Source organism: Lethenteron reissneri, chromosome 62, assembly GCF_015708825.2.
Source record: "Lethenteron reissneri isolate LAM-NWPU_2019-01 chromosome 62, ASM1570882v1, whole genome shotgun sequence".
Classification (NCBI taxonomy): Eukaryota; Metazoa; Chordata; class Hyperoartia; order Petromyzontiformes; family Petromyzontidae; genus Lethenteron; species Lethenteron reissneri.
The window spans coordinates 1803324-1822262 of record NC_083840.1 but is presented as its reverse complement, the minus strand read 5'-3'; the positions used below and the strand labels follow the sequence as shown (position 1 = coordinate 1822262).

General features: G+C 50.0%; 1 protein-coding gene across 2 annotated transcripts in view; it reads left to right on the top strand.

Annotated features, from left to right (window-relative positions):
• LOC133358544 (cornifelin-like) overlaps positions 1 to 18709 on the top strand; it is a 54537-nt gene extending 35828 nt beyond the window's left edge. For both annotated transcript variants that reach the window (XM_061576907.1, XM_061576908.1), the window contains exons 3-4: positions 13884 to 14020; positions 16404 to 18709. In XM_061576907.1, coding sequence (XP_061432891.1) covers positions 13884 to 14020; positions 16404 to 16562 — 296 coding nt within the window. In that variant the 3' untranslated portion in view covers positions 16563 to 18709. The remainder of the gene's footprint in view (positions 1 to 13883; positions 14021 to 16403) is intronic.
• Positions 18710 to 18939: the final 230 nt, after the last annotated feature.

Here is an 18939-nt window from a genome sequence, read left to right as displayed (position 1 = left end):
CGGCATTGGTGTGGCGAATCCCCTTCCAGTAAGTTGTCTCAAAATCGAAATCCTGCATGATTTCGAGCCATCGGGACAACTGCCCCGATGGCTGGTTAATTCGTAGGGCATACTGCAACGCCGCATGATCTGTACGGACGGTGAAATGCCGGCCGTACAGATATGGCCGGTACTGTTGGATAAAGAACACGATAGCCAACAGTTCGCGGCGGGTGACGCAGTACCGCTGCTCGGCCGGGGACAGTACTCTACTACCATAAGCCACAACGCGCTCCACGCCACCCACAATTTGTGACAGCACGCCTCCAATCCCGGTATTGCTTGCGTCCGTGTCGAGCACGAACGGCATGGAAAAATCGGGGTAGCTTAACGGCGGGGCCCCCACCAGGGCATCCCGAAGAGAGACAAAAGCGGCGTTCTCCACCGGCCCCCAATGAAATTTGACCCCTTTTGACGTCAAGGCATGTAGTGGCTTTGCGATGGAAGCAAAGTCCGCAACAAACCGGCGGTAATATGAAGCAAAGCCGATGAAGCTTCTAACCTCCCCCACCGAGGTGGGAGTAGGCCAGGAGCTGACACAACGCGTTTTGGCGGGATCGGTTGAGATGCCTGACCGGCCGACGATGTGACCCAAATATTTAACAGATTCGCGCAGCAAATGGCACTTTTGTGGCTTGAATTTCAAATTAGCCGCGCGCATCTTGAGAAAGACGGCCCGAAGCCTATCAAGGTGTTCCTCGAACGTCTTACTGAATACGATAACGTCATCCAGGTAAATCAAACACACCTCCCATTGCAAGCCAGCGAGGACCAATTCCATCAGGCGCTGGAACGTCGCGGGAGCAGAGTGTAATCCCATGGGTAAGCGATTGAATTGGAAGAGGCCGTGCGGCGTTCGGAAAGCTGTTTTGGGCCTAGATTCGTCGTCCAAGGGAAGTTGCCAAAATCCTGAGAGCAAATCCAAAGTGGAAAAGAATCGCGATCCCGCGAGGGCATCCAGCGATTCGTCCATTCGAGGAAGCGGATAAGCATCGGCCACCGAGATCTTATTTAATCGCCGGAAATCAACGCAGAACCTTAGGGACCCGTCGTGCTTTTTAACCAACACTATGGGTGCACCCCAAGGGCTGGTCGTGGGAGAAATGATGTCCGATTTCAATATGTCATCTACAGCCGATTTGACATGATCCTTTTCGGCGGGACTTAACCGAAAAGGATTTTGGCGGATAGGAGCGTTGTCACCGGTGTCAATATGGTGGCGTAGCAATTTGGTACATCCGATATCGTATTTATGTTTACTGAAGACGTCGGAAAATTCTCGCAATAAGGCGCGTAATTTAGCACGTTGTGCGTCGGACAGGTCAGGTGACTCAGCACACAACGCATCCAGCCAACCCTCGTCAGCGTCTGAGGCTAATCGCGTTTGAGAATCGGTGGCCACCTGGCCAATGATCGGCGTTTCCGCAGGTACCGGAACCGCATGTGCGAACACGGTACCTTGCGAAACCACTGCCGTCCGTGTCCCGACATTGAGGACCGCGATAAACGGGTCCCCATCCCCTTTAACAATAGTCTGGGCCGTCACCAGATCTGGCCCACTCACCCCGGCTCTAGATGGTCCCAACATAACGCCCCGGTCAGGGACCCCTTTATCGAACGGTCGACGCAAGCGCAGGGGTACCAACATCTGTGCCCCCGGGGGTACACGCACCGTCCGAGCAACAAGCGCCTGTACCGTAGCACAGGCAACACGCAAGGCAGGGGTGGCAGGTAGGAACGTCATACGTCGGCCCGATGGAAGCTCGATGCATTGCTGGTCAATCAGAATTTTGATGGGCAATTTGGCCAAAAAGTCTGTCCCCAACAGGCACGGAATAGCCAGCGAGGAGGAGACGAACACCGGGCCAGATAGTTTAATGTCCCCTATCGAAATTTGCGCTCGAATTTGACCGATAATACCCAACGAGCCCCCATTCGCAGCGTAAAACGGTATATCGACAGGGAGCAACGGGCGACTCTGAACGGGCAGAATATTATAAATCAAATCCGAAATGATAGTTGCCGAAGCTCCCGTATCGACCAATAGCCGTACCTCCACCCCGTCAATATGCCCCGCGACAACGGACGACCCCGCCGATGCAGCCACAACTCGGTGAGCCAACTCGGACCATTGGCCCGGTTGGAGCGCCCTCCCCAACATGCCGCGACCCGACGCACCAGCACCCAAACCCCGAGAATCGTGTGTCGGACCTTGTGAGAGGAAAGTGGGTGTGTGTGCAGGCCGAACATGTGGGGTGCCATGACTTGCCCGAGGATGTTGCGAAGGCTTGTGAGGAGGGCCGTCCGCAGCTCCAGGTCTCGCACCGCGCTGTCGAGGAGCCCGGCATCCGGACGCCACGTGACCCCGGAGGCCACAATTATAGCAGACGACGAGCGTTCCAGAGGACTTGGGCTGGTCTCGGTGGCTTGGAACGTCCCGAGCCGGTCGCTCGGCAGATCGCCATCCTGCAGAACGATCCGCAGCGAAGGCTCCCTCCATTCCGGAAGAGGTCGCCGCCACGGTGTGTCGTGCAGCTGCTTTGTTCGCCTTCCTCCGCTGGGAGATGAGATTGGCGTGAATGTGCCTTGCAGCCCGCAGTGATGACATATCCGCATCGTCCTGCGCTAAGATGGTGAAGTCCAAATCGTCAGCCAGCAGCAAAATTTTCTCGGCCACCATCGCATCGATCCCCTCTTCATCCATACGCGGGAAAGCGTCTTTCGCCAATGACAGCAGGGCCGTGCGATAAGCGAGTGGCGATTCCTTGTCACCCTTCTGCCGTTCGTAGAAGAGCTGGTGACAATCGGAGGGTGGCCCATAAACGGTGGCCAGCAGCTGCAGCGCCGACTGAATGGTGGAGCGTGCCGACTTGGGTGCAGCAGTGAGGGTGCCCAGGGCGTCGCCGTCCAGTAACGCCGGGAGAGCACACAGCGCCTCGTTGTCCGACCAGCCCGCCATCTCTTGGTGGGCCAAGAACCGGCGCTGGAACCCCCCCCAATCGCCGTCGCTTGCAACAAATACCTGCAGGGCCGGCAGGCGTTGCTGGAATGTCGGCTCCGTCTCCGATCCTCTTGCAGCATCCGTAGCGCGTCCCCGTACTGTATGAGTAATGGCGGACTCTAATGGGTGTCGCGCCGTCAGTGACGTGTTGGTCGGGGCTTGGTCGGTGCTGGCGTCCGCTGGTGGTGACGTGGCAACCCCTGATAGGCCGCCACCGCGACCCGCCTCCGCCGATGACGTGGCGGCTGCTGGCTGGGCACCGTCCCCCGCGTGACGAGCTGGGACTCCTCCCTCCGCCCCTACTGTCTTCGTGGCGGGAATTTCGAGTCGCCCCGCTGTTGTAAAGGCAGGAGTTTCTGGCGGGCGTTGTCCATCTTCCCGCCGCGTCGCTCCTCCCGGCCCCAGGCGAGTTATTTGTTCCAGCATAGCGGCCGCTGCATACAAGAGCTCCGCCAGCCGCGAGTGAGCCAACGCCAACTCGTCAGTCAACGTCCCGGCCCTCTCCGACGACCCCGCCGATGTCGGAGCCGGCAGCAGCTGTGCAGGTACGTCGGCGGTGATGTCTTGGACTGCCCCTCCCTCGTCGTCATCCTCTCCTGGGTCTTGGGCACGAGTCTTCCGTCTCGTATCCATGCTTGGACCACTTCCAACACCAGATGTAGTAAGTAGAGGAGGAGACGATGTCGAAGTTGAGGCACACTCTGTTTATTAACTTCGGGACAGGTACAATAGTTGAAGGGGTATCGGCCCCTTCACCCGTACTATGGGAAACCCACCCTAGTACTAAGCCCTCTGCCCTGTCCCCCCAGTCCTCCTCTACTGGGCTACGGGAGGCTGACTGATCTGGCCCTGGCAAGCACAGATCTCGGCACCAGCTAACCAGCCTCGCCCTGATAAGGGCAGCGGTCTGGAAGCTCTTGGGCCGCGCCACTGGCTTACCCGGCTCGGCCCTTATAAGGACGGCGAGACCGGGGAGTCCCAGGGCCTAATCTCCGAGTCTTGGATCTTCACTGGTCAGCTTCGTGTCGAACTGAACTCGAGCTCTTTGGGTTCCACCTTTTATAGGGATCGCCTCCGAGGGCTGGGGGCGTGGGCAATAACTGACGTCGGTGTGACCACCCGTGTATGTGAGTGCCGACAGCCCTGTGTTTGTTGTCCGCCGTTTCTCCCGTAATAACCCCTACACTTCCATCAGTGGAATTAAGCCAACAAACGTCTCGATGTGTTGCAGGACCCTCCTGGAAAAAGCATTGAGACTCGATGAAGCTTTCTTGGTATACAAAATTAACTAAAATTGGATTCTTATTCAAATTAGTGATTATTATAATAATTGAGAGTGGATTGTATTAACACCTAGATAATCTCAGTCACTTGAAAGATACCCTCGTTTACATTTGACACGTGAAAAAAAATGTGTGTCGTCACACGCTCCTCTACCCGACACAGCCAATTAATAAAGTTTGTCACGTGAGCAAAGGTCCAGGTTTTGTGACCACTTCAAGACCACCGATCGAGCGGTGGGCGTGTTGGAGAGTTTATCTGACGCGCATTTAAACAATCGGAGAGTTTGATGCAACGCCGATGGTGGCAGCCAGCATCGTCAGGCAATTCCCAGAATTGTAGAAATTGTCCTCCAGTCTTGAACTTCATGGCCTTGTCCCACCGTACTACGCTTTCTTCGTCTCGCTTAATGTCCCCCCCTGCCTCGCCCACTCCGATCTCAATCTCTCCCACTCCTCACCGTTCCCCCCTCTCCTTGTGCACAATCACCGTTTCCGCTCCTTTTTCCTACTTCTCCCTTGCACTGAAACAAACTTCCCCTCCACATTAAGCGAGAAGCACCCTCCCTCTCTAATTTCCGCTCCTCCCTCAAGACCACCACCTCTGCTCCCTGGCCCATCCTTCCAACCATCCCGAGGCACCTCCGTAACTCCGGTACCCACTAATCTCCCTCCCCAAACCCCATCCCTATTCACCACATCATTTTAGCTACCCTCATTATACTACTCATAACCCTTGTAACATTCCTTGGATGAAGGCGCTATATAAATATTAGGTAAGATAATCGATTATCCGGCACCGCGCGATCATCTGGCTGCTGCTTCCAAAATTATTCAGTGGTCCCTGGCGCCAATCCGATGAAACCGCGGAACGGCTGTGACCGAGTCCAGCGATGGGCAGCACCACGTGCGTGACGAAGAAAGAGGCTACGCTTGAATTCAGTGTTAAATATGATATAGAGTACATTATACACTATACATACAACTTAAACGATGAAAATACTGCACGTATATATATCACCCCATGCTGCTTCGAGATTGGAATTTAAGTCTGGTACAGTAAATATAGTTATTTTTCAAAGGAGGATATTTATTTTGTCGATTTGTTTCTTTATTTATCCAAATTTCACATGGTAAACAAATTAAAAAAAGAAATAAGCGATACAAAACACCCAAGAATATGTAAAAATAAGCTGTTTTTAATGTTAATGATGTAGCGATTATCTGGCGTTTTTGAAAATCCGGCGCCACCTCCCCCCCAAAGCTGCCTAATAATCGATGCTCTACTCTATGATTATTTTTTATTATTTGCTGTGGGTTACGAAGAGACAAAAGGGAAGCCCGCGTGTAAAGAAAAGAAGAGGGTGTTTGAGGCTGGGGATGCTCAGGAGAGAAATTCATTTGGCCATATTTGTCTTAATCAGAATTAGAATCAGGATATTTTTTCTGCAGGAGGAATCCGATGAGTTATGAAGCTCTTTATTCCACAAATATCGTCCTCATTCGCTATCGCCCCCATAACCGGACAGGGCGAGGTGGGCGGTGCCGCACAGCGGTGCGTGCCCGTCAGGCAAGTGCACGGAGGAAGGGACGGCAGTCTTGAGAGCGCGCCAGCGTTCGCGTGACGGGCCCCCTTTCGGTATGTAATATCGATGGAAAATTCCTGTAACGATTCCAACCACCGAGCCAATTGGCCTGATGGTTGATCCAATTTCAAGGAATATTGCATGAGCCGCTGAAACGTCGCCGGCGCCGCATTCAAGATCATAGGCAACCGATTAAATTCAAAGAGACCTTGCGGCGTGCGGAATGCCGTTTTGGCCTTCGACTCATCATCGAGGGGAAGCTGCCAGAAGCCCGAGGACAGGTCAAGGGTGGAAAAGAATTTAGCACCCGATAAAGCATCCAATGAATCATCCATCCTCGGTAAGGGGTACGCATCTGCCACCGAAATTTTGTTCAACCGGCGGAAATCAACGCAAAACCTCGTACCACCATCTTTTTTCTTAACCAGAACGACGGGCGCGCCCCAAGGGCTGTTGGACGGCGAAATAATATCCGCCGCCAGCAATTCATCTACTGCTCCGCGCACGTGTTCCCTTTCCGCCGGGCTCATGCGATGAAGGTGCATACAGATGGGAGGTGCCGCACCGGTGTCAATATGGTGCGACAAAAGCGACGTGCGGCCGAGGTCCAAATCATTTCTGCTGAAAACATCAGCGTACCATAGCAATAGTGAACGCAGAGCGTTCCTTTGTTCATTCGACAAGGAAGAATTCTCTCCGCATAAATCTGCAATCCAGCATTCTTGTGAACGATCGTGCGGAGGCCCACCCGCGGGAATCCGAGCGCGCGGCGTTTTGTCACAAGAGGCGAAATCGGTAGTGGCGTGAGCCAGCACCGATCCCTCCGGAACAACAACGCGGTCAGGTCCCCCATTTAACACCTGTATGAAAGGTGCCTGACCTGGTCGCACGATCGTTTGTGCCGCCGCCAAAGAAAAAGATTTAGATACCGAATTCGATGTGGATAACAGCACGCCCTTCGCATCCCTTCCCATTCGAAGGGGTTTTCGATAACGCATCGGAATTAGCATTTGCGCTCCCGACGGAACCTCCACCGTAGCAGCAACTACGGCAGTAACTGCGTTACCTGTAGGCGCGTTGGCCAGCAGGGAAGGCAGGAACGCCATTCTACGACCCCCCGGCATTTCCAAACAGTCCTGGTCGACCCGTATTCTCAGCGGCATCCGGCGCAGGAAATCAGTACCGAGTAAGCATGGAATAGCTAGCGAGCGAGAGATTAACACAGGTCCTGCGGCGGTAATATTTCCGATAGCGATGCTCACATCTACCTGACCACAGATACCCATGCTTCCCCCATTTGCGGCAACACACGCATCATTAACCCTGCGTATCCGCGACGTAGGAATGGACAACAAATAGAAAATAACATCTGAAATGATGGTAGCAGACGCGCCCGTGTCCACCAAGATATGGACGTCAACGCCGTCGATGTGTAGCAGAGCGCGTAAATGGAGCAGGAGAAGTAAAATTATCCTTAGGAGTGTAAGAATGAGTGCGAGTGGATGAGTGATGTGACAAGACCTGCCGGGTGTCCGATTTGTGCCGACTCGCCCGAGGTTGTTGCAGCTCTGCAGCAGGTGGAGGAGATGGAGGTCCCCTTGGCGGAAGAGGCGACAGCAGAGGTCGGCAGCGGCAGTCACGGGCGAAATGGCCCCGTCTGCCGCACTTGAAGCACTCGGCCGATGTCGGCCGGCGGTCGGACGACCCGGCCCTTGCGCGTGGACGGCCCGTGTAGTCGCCACGCTGGTCGCGCAGCCGCCGTCCCGGAATCCTATGCGGAACAGCAGCAGCCAGCATGTCGTCGTCGCCCGAGTCGTCGGAGCAGTGGACCACCAGTCGTGGAGACCACCCCAAAGGCGGCCCGTCGATTTCGGGTTTCCCCGTCCACGCCGCCATCTGGTCCCAACGCTTAATATTAAACTTAGCGTCCAGGCAGCGCGCCACCCATCGCGATGTAAGCGGTTCGTGGCCGCACACTGGTAGCGAAATGTTGAGTTCCTGAGCCAACTCCAGCATACGGGAAAGGATGAGAGGATCCAAATGGTCGGCCATCGCGTCGGGGTAGGCAGCCATGGCCAGCGCCATCAACGCCCCCCGATAAGCCAACGGCGATTCCTCCGATGCTCGGCGACGCGACATAAATTTTCTGGTGGCTTACGTCGGTGGGTCATAAAATTCCGCCATCTCTGGCCGCGTGGCGGTAGGCGCGCCCAAAATGGCGGCCGACGGCTCCGGCGCAGCCACCCCACCCAAAACGACGGCGTCCTCCCGCGTGGCAGGAGCAATGGCGGACGCAGATTCCTTTGCAGGACCCCTTCCCGCGGAGTCCAGCTGATCGGCGATCTGGCGACCCACGGGTGGTGAGGACGCCACCGCGGTCACCAGGCTTAGCAGAATGGCACGTAATGACTCAATCTGCTCCGCCATCAGCCGCCATTCGTCTTTTGTTCCTGCGGTGGTCGCATCTTCCCCCGGTCGACGCTGAGAGGCGTTGAGGAGAGTATTATCAGCAGGCGGAATAGGGGCTGTAGCTCCCAACAGCTCATCTTCATCCGTCTCGACCTCTTCCTCCGATAGAGGCACGGGCAGGTTCTTTTTTCTGGGGTGCTTGGACATCTTGACGATCGTCCAAACAGTCGCAGAAGCACTTCTGACACCAGTGTAATAAACCTTCTGAGACGGCTTCGGAATCGGTCCTTTTTATTTCCACTTCCACAATACACTTTACTAACACACTCTCCATTGCTGGCAGACAACAGAGAGCGGGCAGACTTCACACCAAGTCCCCACCGCGCACGTGGCACCCAGAGCCCCCGTACGCGCGTGGCTCTTGCTCTTGTCGTTCCCCAGTCTGCTCCCGATCGTTCTCCCTCCCTCTCCCTTAATCTCTTCGTCACGTGGTACCCCCAGCCAATCCTCCATAGACAGCAATGACCGTTCTCGATGATTCCCTGTCAATCCCGGGACCACGCCTCTGATCCGGCTCCCCATTAGCTGGGGCCCCGAATGGCCAGGCCAATCCCCCCAGCTAACACGCCGTGATCACGCAGGGGCCATGCTCCCTGTCTCAACCCTTATTGGCTACAAAGCAGGACCGGCAAGCCAATCCCCACGTGAACCCTCTATGGCTGTTATTACACAAAGACTCGCGACCTCGCGTGGTGCTTTTATCGTCGTTGCTCTACCAGCCCGGGCACAGATGGTGCAAACGCCAGAAGCCACAGTTTGCTGTATATTTGGTGTTGACTGTTATGTTATCCAACTCTCTGTTGTATTACATTCCATTTCTAAGTATACTAGATTTGTGTTTCTGTTTCATTTATACCTGATGATGATTGCTTGTGTTGCAATCGAAACGTCGTATGCTAGTATTTAATTTATTATTTTATCTTTATACGTGACTTTACCGAAAGAACCAAAGAGTAATTCCTGCAGTCACGAAAGCTCCAAATTAAGATTGAACTACTTCTACGGGGAAGTTTAAAGTTTGTCTTTTTCTCTCTCTCTCTCTGGGGTTTTTGTTGTCTCTCTCTGCTTATGTATCGATCTTCGTGTTTGTGTCTTTTAAATGTCACACTTAACTTCTAATTTAGCAATTTTTGGAAGAACGTAATCAACCAGGCTATGCGTTAATTATGTGTTGACCGACCCTCTGTGTTGCATTGCATTACATTTCGAAATTTTGCTCGATTTATTTGATTTAGTGTACTTTCTCTGTCTCTACTCGTTTTGTCGTTCTTATGTTCTGCTCTCTCTGTGTGTATCGGCTGTTGTCCCTCTCCCTCTCTGCCTTTGTCTGTTCCTCGTGTTTGTGTCTTGTCTCTCTTTAGAATTTCACACTTAAATTCTAGCTTAGCAATCTTTGAAAAACGTAATCAACCAGGCTATGCGTTAATTGTGTATTGACCGACTCTCTGTGTTGCATTACATTACATTTCGATATTTTGCTAGGTTATTTAATTTAGTGTGTCTCTCTCCTTGTCTCCTAATTTTCAAGCTTTCGCACCGTACCACTCGTCGTGCTACTCATTGACATGCTAATTTCTCTGACCCCTCCCTCTCTCTCCGCCCCTGCCCCCTCTCTCTATTTAAGGCCTCGACACAGAGGCGTGGCTTTCTCTGTGTGCCTATGTTTGTTCTCTCTCTATGTATCTCTGTGATATCTGTCTGCTTATATGTCTGTCTATAAGTTTCTGGTTCTGTGTTTTATCTCTCTCTCAAATTTAGCATTCTCAGGAAGAACGTAATCAACCAGGTAGGGTGTTGACTGTTATGTTATCCGACTCTCTGTTGTATTACATTCCATTTTTAAGTATACTAGATTTGTGTTTCTGTTTCATTTATACCTGATGAGGATTGCTTGTGTTGCAATCGAAACGTCGTATGCTAGTATTTATTTAATTATTTTATCTTTATACGTGACTTTACCGAAAGAACCAAAGAGTGTATATTTGGAGTTTGCGTGCCTCTCTCCCCGTGGTCTCGTGGATTTTTCTTCGGTTCCTTCGGGTTTTTCCCTCAAAAATTTAGAATCAACATCACGCGTTTAGAGTATTTGGCTTGAATACATTTCACAGATAATCCGTAAGCCACTTTGTTACGCTATCATTTGTGATGGTCAGTGTCGCTTCTGAAAAAGAGCTACATAGCAGCTCAGTGGGGCCTTACCTGGTAACATAAATACATAATTATATTACGGAGGAAAACACTCTTATTATTTATATTATGCATAAAAAAACTCTTATGGATAAATACAAAGTTGTTTCAGCTCATCAGACAAACCAGGCGTGAGCACGAGGACGACTTGGCCTTGGTCTAATAATCTCTGGCGTCATTGTGATGATCATAAACAGCCAAGTGAGCTGTTTTGCGGCTGTGGGCATGCCGCCTTCTCCAGACATGTATTGTCTTCGTTGCTGCATGCTCACGAACGGAATACCTGCTGCTAGTGGTGAAGCCTGTAAACGATTAACATGCTCTAATGTCCAGTATTGCTATCTTTATATTGGGGGGAGGGTGTTATCATTCAGTTTGCGTCAAAGAACGGATCACCTGTCATGTAATCTTATCTTGCCAGGTCTTTGTAAGGTTTGAGCCTCGACAAAGGTTGCCAGTTACGGGGTTAGTCGGAAATCAATTAAGCTGTGGAGTTTAAAGGTGGACCAGTCACGCAACATTGGAAGAAAGTAGCAAAGTTGCGTGTAACGCGAAAGTTGCAGTGGCTTTACTTTGGGGAGAGCTACATTCTACTACGGGTGGTTCAGAGCACTTGGCTCCTGATCGGAAGTAGGCAAGTGCACATCCCGCCTAGGAATCAACTCCGTCGATCATCACAATAACAATCCTCATTATCGTCGTCGTCATCATCCTCATCGGGTTTCTCAACCATTGTTGGCTTGCCACTTGCCATGAGTTTGCAGCCATAAAGTCCAGGAATTGGGATCTCCGTTCAGGACGCGTGGTAACCCGTCCAGGAGTTATCGTGCGTCTTTGCTTTCATGCCGGCCCCATCGATCTAGGATTTCCTCAAAAGGGGTGGATCGCGCAACTTGATGCTGATGATAGCCAGGGTAGTTTAATCATCGGGCTTGGCCCATGGTAAACCGCAGGGTATTTTAATTGGACATAAAAATGTAATAATTGTTCTTAACATGTTTATCTGTTGATTCGGGGGGCCCCTTGTAACTGACTGGGCTCTGATGCGTCTCATAACGCTGCCACATCACACCCCCTCCCCCATAGTTACGCCCTTGGGCACCACCAAACAATGACCCATTCTTTGCAGGGCCCTCATCAGGGGCCGTCCATAAATGACGTCACGCATTTGGGGGGGGGGAGGTCAGACATTTGTAACGATGTGTGACGAGGGGGGGGGGGTTGAGAAATGTGACGTCACATTAAAATGCGCAACTTTAAATAAATATAGACAACACGTTCTACTTAAATAAATATACAACATCAGAGTGCAGCGCCACATTAAATACGCACTACAATGAAAATAGTTTAAAGCGGTTTGAAGCATGTTTTATTTGGGTGGGGGTGCAGAGCTTAGTGACGTCATATTTGCGGGGGGGTATGATTTTTTGTAACGCCCTATGAAGAGGGTGGGGTGGGGTCGGAAAATCGTCCAAAATCGTGTGACGTTATAGTAGAACTCCTCTCAACGAGCACCCTTGTTAACGACTAATCGTTTAACAACGGGCCTCGATAGAGCCTAATGAGTAGTGTATAGTAGTGTAGTGTATAGTCATGTAGTGTATAGTGTAGTGTACAATGTGGTGTATAGTAGTGTAGTGTATAGTAGTGTAGTATATAGTAGTGAATAGTATTGAAATGTATAGTGTAGTGTTTAGTAGTGTATAGTGTAGTGTATAGTCGTGTAGTGAATAACAGTGTAGTGTATAGTAGTGTAGTATATAGTCATGTCGTGTATCGTGTAGTGCATAGTAGTGTAGTGTATAGCAGTGGAGTGTATAGTGTAGTGTTTAGTAGTGTAGTGTATAGTAGTGTAGTGTATAGCAATGGAGTGTATAGTGTAGTGTTTAGTAGTGTAGTGTATAGTAGTGTAGTGTATAGTGTAATGTATAGTGTAGTATATAGTAGTGTAATGTATAGTATAGTGTATAGTATTGTAATGTATAGTGTAGTGTATAGTAGTGTAATGTATAGTGTAGCGTATAGTAGTGTAGTGTATAGTGTAATGTATAGTGTAGTGTATAGTGTAATGTATAGTGTAGTGTATAGTAGTGTAGTGTATAGTGTAGCGTATAGTGTAGTGTATAGCGTAGTAGTGTATAGTGTAGTGTATAGTGTAGTGTATAGTGTAGTGTATAGTAGTGTAATGTATAGTGTAGTTCATAGTAGTGTAGTATATAGTAGTGTAGTGTATAGTGTAGTGTATAGTGTAGTGTATAGTAGTGTAATGTATAGTGTAGTTCATAGTAGTGTAGTATATAGTGTAATGTATAGTGTAGTGTATAGTAGTGTAATGTATAGTGTAGTGTATAGTAGTGTAGTGTTTAGTAGTGTAATGTATAGTGTAGTGTTTAGTAGTGTAATGTATAGTGTAGTGTATAGTAGTGTGGTGTATCGTAGTATAGAGTAGAACCCCTCTTAACGACCACCCCTGTTAAGGACTAATCGATGAACAACGGGCCTCCATAGAGCCCAATGTGTCGTGTATAGTGTAGTGTATAGTAGTATATAGTAATATAGTACATAGTGTAGTGTATTGTAGTGTATAGTATTATCGTGTATAGTGTAGTGTATAGTAGTATATAGTAATATAGTACATAGTGTAGTGTATTGTAGTGTATAGTATTATCGTGTATAGTGTATTATATAGTAGTGTATAGTAGTGTTGTATACAGTAAAGTAGTGTTTAGTAGTGTAGAGTAGAACCCCTCTTAACGAGTACCCCTGTTAACGACTAATCGCTTAAGATGGACCTCCATAGAGGCTAATCTGTAGTGTATAGCGTAGTGTATAGTAGTGTAAAGTGTAGTGCCTCCATAGAGCCTAATGTGTAGTGTATAGCGTAGTGTATAGTAGTGTATAGCGTAGTGTATAGTAGTGTATAGTGTAGTGCCTCCATAGTGCCCAATGTGTTCGCTTATTGACCATTCCCCTGTTAACGACGGGCTGTTGTAGGTACGGTAAATATTAAATAATGCATTGATTAACCACGTTTCTTTCAATATGATGCGTTTATTTTGTTGTTAGTGTCTTTATGTATTAATATCCATTGTTTAAATATCATGAAGTACGTTTTTTGGGTGAAAAAGGGTAACTCTCGATGCTATCGGAACGAATTAAGCCTTTAAGGTGCATTTTCTTGACTCGCTTAATGACCAATTCACTTAACGACCGGTTTCATGGAACCAATTACCGTCGCTAAGAGGAAGGACTCTACTGTCGGGCCAATTAACGAGCGTTGGTATGGACTCTGCTGTGACGATGCCATTGCTGCGTGCCCAGGTCTCTGCGGCACCTTCTGCATGCTCTGCCTCCACTGCCTGATGGCCAAGGACTTTGGCGAGTGCATCTGTTTGCCCATCCTGCCTGGCAGCTCCGTGGCGCTGAGAACCGCCATACGTGAGCGCTACCACATCCAGGTGAGGAGACGCCAGCTCAGCGGTGAGCTCTTGTCGATGGGGGCACTGCCACTGGCTTATTGCACGTGTCCTGTGATCCAGCCACTGTCGATGCGAGGTTTTTGATGGATCGCACAAGTGTTGGGAAAGTATGTATCTTCTTTTCGTGGATCTGGAGCAGCAGCCATAGCCTGCGTGTGCTAGGATAAGGTGCTACAAGAGGACTCCCCAACTGGATTATTGCACGTGTCCTATGCTCCGGGCCACCGTCGATGCGAGGGTGTGATGAGTCGCAAGCTCACAGGTGTTTGGGAAACAACGTCAGTCTATGGGCGTCGAGCAGGAGCCATGCCCTGGCATTTTCCAGGAGCAACAATGTGTAATAAAGGTCGTGGAAGCAACTTCTAGAATCAGGTTCTTTATTTCTCTTTCGTTTACAGCTCTCTTCATATGAACTCTACTACTGTCTTACTCCTTCACGCTGTTGACCGATAGCGTGAGAGGGAGGGAGAGAGAGAGAGACTCTTGCTGCCACGTGGAAGGCCCTGGACCCCCGCTTCTGCGTGGCCTCACCCTCCGTTCCAGATCTGACCACGTGTAGCCCGTCTCAACCCCTTTTAATACCTGGGTCACGTGGTACCTTTCAACCAGTCCTGGGTAACCTCCCTGGAATCTTCCAGATTCCATCCTACGATCCCAGGACCACGCCCCTAACTCGTCCCCCCATTGGCTGTGGCTAAAGCCAGCAGATCAAATCATCTCCTTCCAGGTGTCACCTTCCCATTACGTCACGGCCACGCCCCTAGACCTCTCCCCATTGGTTATGGGCCTGGACCGGTAGAGCCAATTATCATAACGAGGTGTGATCAATCAACCACCTGGATATACCCTCACATTACATCAATGTACAGCAACAATGTCCACATTGGAACACGTGGAGTTCCAACTCCACGTGTTCCGTATGTATGTGGATAGAATCTTTTTTTTAATCTCTGCCCCCCTGGCACGCGAGGGTATTTTTCCAGGTTGTCCGGTTTCCTCCCACACATAAGCACTCATTAATTTGCCAATAACACCGTGATATGTAGAGGGCCGCAGAGCTTGGAGTAATAGTTGGTGGCTGCTGCTATTGCCTTCATGCTCGTGTGTGGTTCCTCCTCCTCGCGACCCTGAGTCGCCTCCTCCCCCCTTTCGCTCTCGACGAGAGCGAGCTGCGTCCTGCGCCTGTCGCTAAATTATTCGTCATATGCAGCGGCGCTCCACTATATACTACACTACTATAAACTTGATTTGAAGCGTTTGTGACTGCAGGAATTGCTCTTTGGTTCTTTCGGTAAAGTCACGTAGAAATAAAATAAATGCAATAATAGAGCACGACGTTTCGATTGCAACACAAGCAGTCGTAATCAGGTAGAACTAAATTTGAGAGAGAGACAGAACACAGACACGGAGACACACAGACAAACACACAAGCAGAGAGAGACAAGACAGAGACATACAGAAAGAGACACACACAATAGACACACTACACTGTACACTACACATTGGGCTCTATGAAGACCCGTCGTTAAGCGATTAGTCCTTAACAAGGGTGGTCGTTAAGAGGGGTTCTACTAAACGTCCGTCGGGAACCAGCGGCCAGGAAATGTAGAAAAGAAGGACTTCACGCGCAACCATTGTTTAGTTGTTGTCGTAATCATTGGACGGAATCATTGCTGTGGAGGATATAAAATGCAACGAAAGAGATAAGCGGGGCGTCACCCCTCTTGCCTCCGCATTGACAAAAAAAATTTAACTCAAAAGTACTTCTCACGAATCGAATCAGCCGCACACACTGATGATTGCTCCACGTCACGCGCAGTGCGTACACATCAGCACTGGGGAGACAAAGGCGGCCAGGCGTGGTGGTATCCACCCACCCCTTCGTTGCTCCGCTATTAAGGGGCCGTCCATAAATGACGTCACGCGATTTTGGACGATTTTTTACCCCCCCCCCCCCTTCGTCACACGGCGTCACAAAAAGTCAGACCCCCTCTAAAAAATGACGTCACAAAGCTCTGCCCCCCCCCCCCAAAATAAAACATGCTTCAAATCGCTATAAACTATTGTCATTGTATTGCGTATTTAATGTGGCGCTGCACTCTGATGTTTTTGGAGAAAACATTTATAAAAAAGTATATTTAATTAAGTAGAACGTGTTGTCTATATTTATTTAAAGTTGCGCATTTTGATGTGACGTCACATTTCTCACCCCCCCCCCTCGTCACACATCGTCACAAATGTCTGACTCCCCCCCCCCCCCCCGCTAGGTGCGTGACGTTATTTATGGACGGCCCCTAAGGCCATAACTGGGGATCTTTGTCTCCGTTTAATTTTATGTTTGTTTATGAATTTTGTGTTCCAGGGCTCCATATGCGAAGACTGCGCGGTGCACATCTTCTGCTTCTGCTGCATCTCGTGTCAGATGGCGCGAGAGATCAAACTCCACATGAAGCAGCCCGGCCCCATGCAGATCGTGAGGACCGCCGTCATCGATGAGCAGAAGCAGCAGCATCCACAGTAGTAGATACAGCAGTAGCAGCAGCAGACACAGTAGTAGATACAAGCAGTAGCTACAGCAGTAACCACAGTAGTAGATACAGCAGTAGCTACAGCAGTCGCTACAGCAGTAACCACATCAGTCGCTACAGCAGCCACAGCAGTCGCTACAGCAGTAACTACAGCAATAGCCACAGCAGTAGCTACATCAGCATCCACAGTAGCCACAGCAGTAGCCCATCATTATTTTGAGCCGTAAAAAGGGTCTGGGAACTCTGTTCCAGGAATTGCTGTTGTTGTTGGCATCCCAAGTTGAATCTCGCCGTATGTTGTCCTCTTTGATTTTGCGTTGGGGCATTGCTGCTCGTGGTGGTGGTGCGTGCGTGAATGTTACGGATAGACTTACATTTGGCTTACCAAACAGACGTTTTGGAATCTTATCTTAACGGGATTTAAATAGCGCATTAATCAACGTGCTTTACGGATAATTAACGATACAACAACAATAACGCGTGTGTGAATGTAATGGTGGGAAATGAGGTGAATGAAATAGATGAGAGGAAGCAATGGGGGCGAATCTGTGGTGATGATGATTCGTGAATTCGGTGAAAGCAAAATTTATGACAGTAAATGACGATGGTGAATGGATTGAATGAATTGGGTTAATGAGTGATAGCCGTGTCGTCGGTTAAATTGAGGCGCACACTGGACTTTGGAGGCAACAGGACCGCCCACCACGCTTCCTGGTCGACTAGCGGAGAGCTTCATCCCAGAGTTTCAGTTTCATGTATTTGGTATAGCCCTGTGAGCCATTCGGCTCTTGAATCGGGTGCAACCGCAACAAACAAAAACATGAACAAGAAACATCTTAAAGTGACTACGCGCAAACAAAAAAATCCAAGAAAAAACAGCAAAGTCTTCCAGAAAAAGCACCATATATCAATGATGTGAGCAAATATCCCAGTGGCATGCAAGTCAAACAATAACAACCATAAGACAATTTATATTTAAGGTATTAGAGATGACAAAGCAGCATAGCAGAACAGCACAGAACAGCACAGAACAGCCCAGTTGTCTGTCCACACCCCGCTTATAACCACTCCGGCGTGGCCAGCTCCGCCCCAGGCCACGCCCCCCTTCCCGATCCTTCGTGAAGGCCCGAGTCCCAACCACGTGACCCCCCTGGGGCCCCTGGCCCCCCTTTATCCAGTCACGTGTCCTGTTGGGTTTACGCAGAGTGTGTCACGGCCCGACACGACCCCGTGATACCTGCCTACAGCCCCCATATCGAGGCAATGCAGTAGTGTCGTTCTACTACACTACATCCGTATAAAGAGAATAATCATTATTATTCTGACAGTAGATGATGTGTGAGCATGGCGACTGTGATTGAATGAATTGGGTGGGGGCGAGAAGAGAGAGAAATGGCGAAGGCGTGGATTGAGCACAAGGTGGGTCGTGCGGTCAGTGAGCACCTACGAAGGCCGCCACGTTGAGATCTGTGCCGCCGCGATGACGAGTGTGTGTGCGTGACGTCTGTGTGTGTTACGTCTGTGTGTGTTACGTCTGTGTGTGTTACGTCTGTGTGTGCGTGACAACTGTGCGCGTGACGAGTGTGTGTGCGTGACGACTGTGTGCGTGACGAGTGTGTGCGTGACGACTGTGTGCGTGACGTCTGTGTGCGTGACGAGTGTGTGCGTGACGACAGCGCGATGACGAGTGTGTGCGTGACGTCTGTGTGCGTGACGAGTGCGTGTGCGTGACAACTGTGCGCGTGACGAGTGTGTGCGTGACGACTGTGTGCGTGACGTCTGTGTGTGCGTGCTTGGGGAGCGGTGGTGTCGTGGTCAGCGCTATGCTGCGCTACGAACCCGGCGACCCGATTTCGATTCCCGCTCGCGGCCAACACCGTTGGCGATTATCTGAACCGGTCCTGGGCCTCCCCTAGGTCGACTCAGCCTCAAATGAGTACCTGGTGTGGGGAAACAAAGGCGGCCGGGCGTGGTGTTGGCCAACCACGCCCTCGTGTGTCATGCCGTACTCGTTAACAGCACTTGCCTCAACAGACTGTTGAGGGCTATAGGGGGGGATCTTTGCCTTTCATTACTGTGTGATGTTTGGAGTGCATACGATTTCATAAATAAATAAAAAGATTCTGATCTGATAAATACATTGAACCTTGCCTGTGATGGATCGATTTTGTTTTGTCAATCGCTTTGCACCGGGCACAATTGCTAGAAACGCGAAGCAGCCAGCAACAAGAAGCCCTATCAAAGTTGTAATAAAGTTTTTAAATTATTATTATTCATCGATTTGTGTTGAAGTGTTCATACGTGGGTGGAGCGGCCAGTGGTGACTCGAGTTCGATTTAATTCTGGCCGCACGGCTAACATCTCCCGAAT